The sequence below is a fragment of the Pundamilia nyererei genome, unplaced genomic scaffold (assembly GCF_000239375.1).
Source record: "Pundamilia nyererei isolate P.nyererei 1_Seehausen unplaced genomic scaffold, PunNye1.0 scaffold00035, whole genome shotgun sequence".
In the NCBI taxonomy this organism is placed as follows: Eukaryota; Metazoa; Chordata; class Actinopteri; order Cichliformes; family Cichlidae; genus Pundamilia; species Pundamilia nyererei.
The window spans coordinates 2,965-13,326 of record NW_005187436.1 but is presented as its reverse complement, the minus strand read 5'-3'; the positions used below and the strand labels follow the sequence as shown (position 1 = coordinate 13,326).

At 38.0% G+C, this 10,362-nt stretch overlaps 1 protein-coding gene across 1 annotated transcript in view; it reads left to right on the top strand.

Moving 5' to 3' along the window:
* Positions 1-10,066, top strand: part of LOC102199254 (voltage-dependent calcium channel subunit alpha-2/delta-1) — a gene marked incomplete at its 3' end in the record, with an annotated part of 68,450 nt that extends 58,384 nt beyond the window's left edge. The window contains exons 19-31 of the mRNA XM_013910034.1: positions 903-959; positions 1,221-1,292; positions 1,830-1,891; positions 2,227-2,303; positions 4,915-4,975; positions 5,054-5,145; positions 6,152-6,233; positions 8,304-8,366; positions 8,946-9,049; positions 9,536-9,625; positions 9,713-9,780; positions 9,872-9,910; positions 9,995-10,066. Coding sequence (XP_013765488.1) covers positions 903-959; positions 1,221-1,292; positions 1,830-1,891; positions 2,227-2,303; positions 4,915-4,975; positions 5,054-5,145; positions 6,152-6,233; positions 8,304-8,366; positions 8,946-9,049; positions 9,536-9,625; positions 9,713-9,780; positions 9,872-9,910; positions 9,995-10,066 — 939 coding nt within the window. The remainder of the gene's footprint in view (positions 1-902; positions 960-1,220; positions 1,293-1,829; positions 1,892-2,226; positions 2,304-4,914; positions 4,976-5,053; positions 5,146-6,151; positions 6,234-8,303; positions 8,367-8,945; positions 9,050-9,535; positions 9,626-9,712; positions 9,781-9,871; positions 9,911-9,994) is intronic.
* Between the last annotated feature and the right edge of the window lie 296 nt (positions 10,067-10,362).

Sequence of the window (10,362 nt, the reverse complement as noted above, 5' to 3'; positions counted from 1 at the left end):
ATACAAGGGTTAATAATGTTATTAAAGTAAAAAATCCAAGGGTTGTTGTGTCATTGTTTAAGTATCTAAACACAAACACAATAATGCATATTTGCACATGTTTACATTTTTTGTTAGGGTTTTTTGTGCCGTTTATATGAACAAAACCTTTTAAAATTATGGAATAATGTGTTGTATAGCCTTTCTGACCACATCAACCCAGTCCCTTTAGACACATAAGTAGTTGTGGGAGCCTAATTCAAAAGACCAGAAGTGCTCACAACTATAAAATTAGCTTTTAAGAAAAGGAAACAAAGGGAAGTGATACAATATGAACCTATTCAGCTAAACTGCTCATAAGAAAATTAACAGAAAATAATGAAGTGAAGTAGACTGTCTATGAAACTGTGCAGAATTGTTTTAGTTTGATACGTGTCACTCTTTGGGAAATTGCAGAAAGCTGTGTATAAGACAAGACAGATTTCCCTTTTTTTTTTAAGTCAGCATTAATAAAATATAATTCTTTTTGGTGACTTTACTATTCTTAGTGATACACTTTGAAAAGATTGATGTAAATGTAGATGAAACTGTCTTACTTGTCCATCCAAGTTACAAAATGCAGAGGAATCTGTGGTAGACTGATGATGAATAACAACTGCAAAATGGTCCCCTGGAACATTTTTCTATATTAGCTCAGTAGACTTTAGATTAATTGATATGTCTGAGTGAATTTTATTTTACAAAACTCATAATATATTATTTCGAGCTCAGCTAATCAAAAGTCTATAGTTAAATCAAAATTCTCTTTTGTTTTGATTACACTGATCCTGTCAGTGTGATTGATTAAGCTGTCCTTAGTTAATCTAAAACTGTGCCTCTCTCTGAGTGAAATATTATTCTTTCCACAGAATCCTAAATTTCAGGAGCCTGTTACTCTGGACTTTCTGGATGCTGAGTTGGAGAACGACATCAAAATAGAGGTGTAGTATATAGAAGCATGTCAATCCCCACCAAACAAACACTTACACAAGTCAAAGTTTGCTACACAAACATACAGATGCTGTCATGTCCTGTCACAGGTTACTATTCCTAGTATCTGCAAGTGATTTTCCAGGTTGTCTGACTAACTTGTTTATATGAAGCCATGAGACAAACTGTTAAAATGATCTATTATTATCAGTCAATCAGATTTTTTTTTAAAAAAAAGTCTAACTGTGGTGTTTGTTTGTCTCGATGTGTAGATCAGGAGGATGATGATTGATGGTGAAACAGGAGAGCGCACCATTAACACTCTGGTCAAAACTCAGGATGAGGTAAGGCAATATGCTGAAGGGGATTAACATATTACAGTGCAGTAACTGGTGGAAGTTTTTAAAATCGGCAAACCCAGCCACAAGCTACATTATATCTTCAATTCAAAATTATATTAACTTTATGAATGAGGCACTGAGAAATGTTACAGGTACTGTAACTGAAAATGATTGAGCCATATTGACATATTAATTCAGCCATCGGAATAAATATGTATTTCAAGCTTTCTTAAATGTTTACATTTATTACATTTAAAGAGTTACAACTTATGTAGAAACATTTTTATCTCCTGCTACAAGAAAACAGTTTTTGTTCTTGCTTGCTATAACGAAGGTCCTTTTACGTGAGGATATTTTGGACTATTTTTGCACCACAAGTGAGGTGCTAATGATGTGACAGAGCTCCTGGTTTGGGATGAAAATAGTTTCTTTGTAACAAATTTATTTATTTTTCCACAACTAAAAGGGAGCTTGATACATAACTTTACCATTTACAGAACAATTCTGAATTCTCTTTTTTGTATGCACCATCTGTTGCAGAGGTATATAGATAGTGGAATCAGGACCTACACGTGGGCACCAGTCAATGGAACAGACTACAGGTGACACATATTACAAAAAATGTTGTATTATATATATATTTTTAAGGATGCTCGAGCAGTTTAATGTAAGCTCAAACCCAGTTAGCACTGAGACATCAAATATTGGAAGATGCTGCTGTACCTAAGCCAACAGGGGTCACTCTCTTGTTTCTAACACCAGCCTCTGTTGAATGAGAAATACATTGAAGAGATCACACGTGTAGTCCACCATAAATGTATTCCGGAAAAACAACTCTTTGGAAAGCATCCTTTATTTTATTTTTTATATATTTAATGTATAATTTCGTACTTACTGTACAATTTTATTCAGATGTCTGTGGTCATATTTTCTGCAGCCTGGCTCTTGTGTTGCCTAAATACAGTGAACACTTCATTCAAGCTAAACTGGGGGATGATATTAAACAAGCCATGTGTAAGTATGACATATACAGCGGCGATAACCAGCATGCAAACAAATCTTTACCCCCATGCATACTGTCTTTGGGTTTTTCTCTTGAGTGTCCCCACTTGCTTTGTACTGCTTGTTCATAGCTGGAACCATAGCGACTCCTTTGTATTTACTCCTCAAAACTGCCAAATCCCTACAGAGTTTCTCTTTTCTAGTGCAACCCACTGGTCAGTCACCCTTCGCTCCCACACAAACTCTTCCACATGCTTTCCCTCTCACATACCCAGCCCAAGCACTGGTTCTTTTGATCTTATCTCTTTTTTTTACTCTTCCATCCTTCTTTACTCCCTTCATTTGGGCTTCTCTCATCTCCTCATTATCATCTCCATTACCAAACTGGTTGTTTTTCTTTTCCTTTTTTTTTTGGACATTACACTTTTAAAAATATTTCTTTGGCCAATTATGTCTTCCTTTCTGTCGTTAAGTCCAACTTTTCTTTCCTAAATTGTTAACAGGGTGATGACCTACCTTAAGCAGACGTACCTTACCCTGGATTGTTTTCCCTGACTCTCAACCTATTTCTCTGTCTCTCTATCTTATCTATAAACCTGTCCTCACCTCACACTCTTCATTCTTCTTGACACCCCTCTCCCACCACCCCCATGTTCGTTTTTTTCTTTGGCCGATTTATTTATTTTTTCACTCTGCGCTCCAAAAGCTCTCTGTATAATGCAAACTGGCTGCTTCTTTTAACACCTCAGAACATAGCGAATGTAATAGTTGCTTATAAATCATGAAAACACAGCTCAGGCACACGCTAACATGCACACATTCTGTGTGCCACTCTTTGTACAATTGCTTGCATTTTGATTCTGATGCAGCTTTTTCTGTCTCTTCTCCTGCTTCTGAACCGGGAATTTACAGCTTCTTCTTGGGGCAAGTACTCACTGTTCTGTGTCCTCTGTTTCCTTCTTGCTGTGTGATGCTCTTCCATTGCATAAACCTTTTTGTCCTTTATTGTTTGCATTATTGCATTGAGATGTTTATTGTCTTATCAAAGCACAGAGGGCCATTTTAGTCAAAGGTTAAAAGTGGCTGAAAAAAGCACTGGATTTGGCATATCTGGCTTTAGTTAATTTTTTGCTAACTTTGATGTAAACACCACAAAGCATAAGCAATGGTGTAGCTATTCCAACAGATGAGATCTTGACTGACTCTTTCAGCCTTTGTATCGCTCCCTCGGTTACCGTAACGACTTTGTCACTGTGCCATAAATGCTGTCAGAACGTTTACAGGCCTGTTAAAGAAAGTAGCATGCTGTGCCTCAGTGCCACAGTCTGCACTGATAGGAAGATTGGACTCTAAAGTTCTCCATACAGCCATATTGAGTTTCCATTTGGGGCCAGACCACCAGAACACCACCTTAATCCAGTTTATCGAGAATTTCTAATATCCTAGAGAACAAGTGAGTGCAGAAACCACGTTGGTTTCTGCACTCACTTGTTCTCTAGGATATTAGAAATTGTCCTTAAAGCAATGGGTAAGGTGGATGAATATATGTGGGACTTTTTCTTTATCTATGTAGTGGAACTTTATATTTGTTGATGTGACCCAATACTGTGGTAGAGGAAGTGATGAGAGAAAAGTAAAGACATAAAGACACCCTTCCTAGTCTATAGAGACACAGCAACAATGAATCTGCTTGTTATGTTTTATATGTGAAGGACATTGTTTCATCCTGCACCAGATTTCAATGACCCCAAAGAAACTCGGCGCTCAGTAATTGTTTTTGCAGACTGCACCGCACAAGTCAATATATTTTAAAGGCAATGTCCAAAAAACTCTTCATTTTAAGAGACTACAGAATGATGGCTGTTGATGCCTGCCGTGTCATTTATACGATAAGAATTACCAGACTGTTTTTTTTAATAAAATCCAGACTTGCAGCAAGTAACACCCTGGAAGAAAAATTTTCTCATATTGTTTTATATTTACATCTTGTTTCCTTGCATTCCCACAGTCTACCCCACCTTTCATTGTTTTATGTTCTGTTCTTTTCTACAAAGTGCAATCAATCTCTGTTATTTATATATTCAAGGTTTGTCTATTAGTCCTAATATCCTTTCAGTGCAGCATAGTATTTCATTACCTACTGTAGGGAATATACACATCTCAACATATTTTCCCAGGTATGACATCATTCGTCAGATGACAAACTCACTTTTATCACCCTTTGTCTTTCCTGCTTTCCCCTCTCTCCTACTCTTTTTCTCTGGGGTCACAACAGGGCAAGAAGGCAAGTATTTCTCAGTCAGTTATTCTCTCATAGCTTCCCATTCTAACTCCATTCACACTCTCTACTTTAATCCATCACCTCATATCTGTCTAATTCTCTTGTGACTATGTATGGCTATGGATTTTGGAGCTTGTCATGGAATTTGGACTCCTGTGTGTGTGTATCAACCAAAATAAATTCTGTTTGTCTGCTTATCATGTCATCTCACAGTGAATACTTTCACATATAGCCATCACACAGCTGGCTCCTATTCTACTTATCTGTAAAAATATATTTTTGGATAATATAATATCTGATAATATGAGCCTAAACAAGGTTGTTTTTTGTTTTTTTCAAAAGCAATGGAGACCTTGCAGCAGGAGAGATTTGAAGAATTTGGTTATACCTACATTGCTCCAAGGTGAGTGGTCCTCACATTTACTATACATCCTCTATATACTATACAGGAGATTCCAACTGACCAATGCTGTTTCTTCAGGGAGTACTGCAAAGAGCTGAAGTTGTCACTCAACAACACCCAATTTCTCCTCGACTTCAACCAGTACATTGATAGAAACACTCCAGATGCATGTGAGTCATGCATCTTTTTCAGTGTTATTTCACTGTGCACATTTGTACTGGTTTCCTGCACTGTTCGTACTCATATTGCATATACACCCAGAACAGCAGACGGTATGTTGCATTTCTATGTGTGTGTATGTATTTGTACATTGCATATTTTACAGTTTATCATGGTCTAAAAGATTTTCCACTTGCAAATCTTGATCTCAAGGTCAGAGCATGACTGTGATCATTACTATATCCTAAGCAGGATGATAACAGAATTATCGACTGAGTTTCCTACAAGTCTGATGCTGTCATGCTGCACAATGACTCATAGTGTTTGTCATCACCTAATGGATCTCACCCAGAGTATGGCTTACCACCATCATCCAGCTAATGGATCAGTGTACCATGATCCATTTTAACCCAAGGTCAAGTCATGTACTTTGGCATCAATTCTCTTTTTGCTGTTGTTTATGCAGTACGTTGAGTCATTGTGAAATGTTATGGACATGATTTAAAACAACACTCGGGAGATGTTGTGTTGAAACTCTATAGAGAAACGTGCTTGAATGATTTCATTTTGAAAAGCACGTTTTTGAGATTTAAACTTAGCATCTTGGCATCATCTCCCTCCTAAATATACAACAGTCAATCCTTCACAAAGTACACCTGCTTTCTGAATTGCAATAGCCACACAAGCCTCCCTGCTGGATGGTTTTCGGACAGCTGACATTTTCCCTTGATTTATTTAGAGAAGAACATTGGCTGAATACACCTGCTCTTTTTTTCAGACTCTGACTTTCACCTGCATGACAACTTGTTTTATTCTAACTTTTAGCAAATTAGAAGATCTGATTGGTTTCAGCTCACTGGTGCACATTCCAAAAGCATAAGTTATTAATGTTACCTGCCCAGATTTGTAAACAAGAGACTGCTTTTTGCATTACTATAATTCACCTGTCACGCACTGTTGTTGTGCTATGTTTCACTGCCTGGAATATGTAAAAAATACCTTGTCTTTAATCTATAGGTAATGTGTCCCTTGTGAGTCGACTGATCCTGGATGCAGGTTTGACAGCTGAACTGGTTAAACTTTGGAGCGAGCAGACCGTGTGAGTGCCAAAACTTTTAGGTCTTGTGTATTGAAAGCAATGCAAATAAACAAATGTGAAAATCTGCACTTCAATAAAATAGTGATAGGGAATTTAAATACATTTTCAATATTATGTGGTGATACTCAGGCAAAAGATGATGATTAGAATACAAAATTTCAAATTTGGATTCATTACTCCATAAGACCTGTTGCAACAAATGTTCAATCCAGTTCTTGTATTATTTTCTCCCTTCTTCCCATCTTGATTTGCTTCATTCCATTGAGACCTTATCTGACGAGGCTTCAGCAAACACTAGATGTAGCAGGTGTTTGCTGGAATTGTTTCCTGTTTCCTAATTACAAGTCTTTTTTTGTCCTCAAAACATTTTTTTTAATGAAACACTGCATATAGTGCTGGGATAAGCCATATTTTCAGCTAATAACACTTTGAAAATATTTTTGGTGCAAAAATACTATTTCATCTATGTCAAGCCATTTTTCATATTCAGCTAAAAAGGTTAAGGCAAATTATGTATTGTTTTAAATAGGCTGCTAATGATGTGCCTGAAGATACAATTTAAAATAGGTTATTTGCTAAGTTGTCTGTATAGAGATGAAACAGGTTAATCCCTTGAGTTTGGTCTGTTTTTTATGCTTGAATGAGACATATGTCAATGTAAAGGGATTTAAAAAACAAACCAAAAACACCCCTGTCGTTCATTTTAAAATGCTCAGCTACAAGGACTAGAGCAGCGGTCTCCAACTCCAAGCCTCAAGGGCCGGTGTCCTGCAGGTTTTAGATATCACCCTGGGTCAACACACCTGAATCAAATGATTAGTTCATTACCAGGCCTCGAGAACTTCAAGACATGTCGAGGAGGTAATTTAGCCATTTGAATCAGCTGTGTTGGATCCTGCAGACATTAGCTGTAGCACACCGGCCCTTGAGGTCTGGAGTCGGACACCCTGGACTAGAGGGTTAAGGTTCAGAGTTGAAAATGAGCGAAAAAGCAGCTAATGTCTAAAGAAAAACTTTGAAAGACTTTTAGAAAACCTGGGAAAGTACTGCCTAACACCATCCATTCATCCATCCACCCATCCAAATTAAGTATGAGTCACAAAACCCACCCTGGAGCCAGGCCCACGGAGACATTGCTGGCAAAAGTCTGGTGATGAATGAGCTACATCATTCCACCACCCATAGGAGGCGCTGTAGAAGTCTGGTGCAGTATGAATCAGATGGTGATTGAAGCCAGAGGCCTTGGCAGTCCGATCCCCTGAAACTGCTTTGGTTACATAGAATGCCATGGCTCTGGTGCAAAAGGAAGCTTAAGATAGTGCTAGTGATGAGGCCTAGTGATACTGGCTAAATTTAATTGGACTTTGGCCAAACGTCTGATTGAATCCAGCCAGGGGTATACTTGTACACCCTGAGTTGGGGTGCTGGAAGGTGCCCCATCTGGAGACTCCATTGTCTTGCGAAATGACAGTGTGACCTGAAGGAATGTGATTGTGATGTCTTAAAAGAATTACAAAGTCTTGTGGCTCGTTGGAAGGAAAATTTAAAGAAATGAGGGGTGACTTAAGACATTTGCACAGTACTATATACATTACAGAGTACTGTGCAGTGGAAAACCTTGTTCTATTTGTACACCACTGCTCTGAACTACCCTAGCTGATGATTACTTCATGCACAGTTTATTGGCTGAGCCAACGTTTCACTTCTTTCTTGTCCGCCATGGATGATTTGATCACAACTTATGAGTGAAATATGATGAAAGCAAAGTATAAAATGCATATCACACCCAACCACATTGTGCTTTGCCAAGACGCTGTTTTGAGGGGAAAATAAAATAATTACGTCAGTGTGTTTGCTTTTATGGTATGCCCCCTTGTCTGAAATAATCCCAGCACACATTTACACACACTGAAGGGTATCTGTTTAACATTATGACATATAGAGACAATCGAATGGGTATAAAACAGTTTGTGTCTGTAGTCTGATCTCAGTTCACAAAAGCTCTTTTTCTGTAATTGTGAGTGTGATTGACTTTGATGTTTGATTTTCTGTTGCTTTCCATGTTCTCAGGGATGGGATAGCGGCCAGGTTTGTAGCTACAGATGGAGGAATCACAAGAGTCTATCCAAGAAGGTACTCTTAGTTTTTTGCTATCATTAGCATTGGGAAATATCACTGAATTCTTTCCCCAAATACCTTGTGGTGAAAATGTGTAAAATGAAAATTGATACAGACTGTAATACTCTTAGGTTGAGTGGTTTTGGCTGCTTTACTCACTTGCTTCACTGGGCTATTTTACAGAACATGGAGGATTAAACTCTTTCAGCTGAACTCCCAGGGCTTGCCAGACCAGTATAGGACAGGGGTTAAGACTACAAAAACCACAGCCAAATACAGCAGTTTTTCCTCAATTTCTCCTCAATTGCCTGAACAACATTTAGGGGCTCCACTTTTCAAATATACAGCAACATTGCAACTAAAACTGAATGCACATAGTCTTTGTTCTCACAATCAAAAACACAATATACAGTTCGTTATTGCTTTTATTATAAGGACGTCACACCCTACAAAGGGTGTGAGCCTATTTTTATGAGTTACAACTGGCTATAGATTAAAATATGAGTTGTTTAGAAAGATCAAACACATTTACTTGGTGTTTTATGGCTGTAACAGACCCCATATAATATTACACACCTTTATTAATGTTTTCAGTGCTGGGGAAGAGTGGACTGAGAATCCTGAGACATATGAGTCAAGTTTCTACAAGCGGACCCTGGACAATGAAATTTATATTTTCACAGCTCCATCTTTCAACGGCAAGTTTTCTGAAAGGTTTGGATTTGCATGCACATTTCCGTGTGTGAGGATCTTCAGTGTGGTCTGGCACTGAGCCTTTTCTGTTCTCTGCCTTTGGACGCCATCCCAATCCTACTGGCAGAGATCAGGCTCTCAGCCCTCTGATATCACTCTCTTTATCCTTCTTCTTTTCCCGCTGTGTCTTAAAGTGCTCATCCCCACCTTCCCTCCCTTCTGTCCTGTATACTTCCTGTCATCTCCGCTGATCACTCTAACAGACATCAGTGCAGTGATGAAGCCATGCTTAAAGCTCCAGTACACGTGACTAGATTAACACGTGCTGGCTTTACAGGGTCAGCTCTTGTAAATTTCGGCAGATAAAAATGTATGGAATTTTGCACTGGGAGTGGAAATTGCTTTCTGCCGCATACTTCTAAACATGATTTCAATTAAATTGCAATGATAAAAGATCATCTAACCTTCTTTCATCTTTTTCCAAATTGCAGCAGAGAGTGGGGAGTCTGTGTCTGAGTCAGGTATTCTGGTGAGCAAAGCAGTGGATCTTGTCATTAATGAAGTCACGCTCAAACCAGCAGGTCAGTCTTGCTAATACCACGCTGATTGCTTCTTGTGATGAAACACAAATAAAAAGACCTCTGCCTGTTTTGTGGTTTGTTCTGTAGTGGTGGGAGTGAAACTCAATGTCTCATTCTGGATGAACAGTTTCATGAATGCCACACTGAAACTGAATGTAAGCTGTTCATTTTATTGTTTGAAATATCTAAGAAATGTATATTTTACTGAACTTTTTTTTTTGCCTCACTCAATTTATTTCCTTTTAGTGCAAAGATGAGATTTGCGGCTGTCTAAGGAATGACAAGGTATAACCATATAAAAAGCTACCAGTTTATTTAAATACTTTTTTTGAACGCTTTTTCAGTTGTTTAACACTTTTTATCCTCCAGCATGTGGACTGTGTGATACTGGATGATGGAGGATTTCTTCTCATGTCCAACAAGGATGAGTACATTACCCTGGTGAGTTATCATCAGCAATCTTTACATTATTGAAAACATGTAAGCTTCACTAATTTGGAAAATTCCTTTTTCTCTCTACAAATTGTGATCATAAAAATGTGTGGCCACATGTTCAGAAGGGGCGACTTTTCCAGCAGTCATGTTTCTTGTCTTTTCTATTCATTTTTTACTTGTCTACAAACTCAGTTCCTCTTACCTTTGACAGAGAAATTCATCAATCATATATACGGGTCAAATAAAGGACTTATGACTCATTTACAAGAATGGCCTGTTTGCTTTTAGCTCTACTTTTCTAC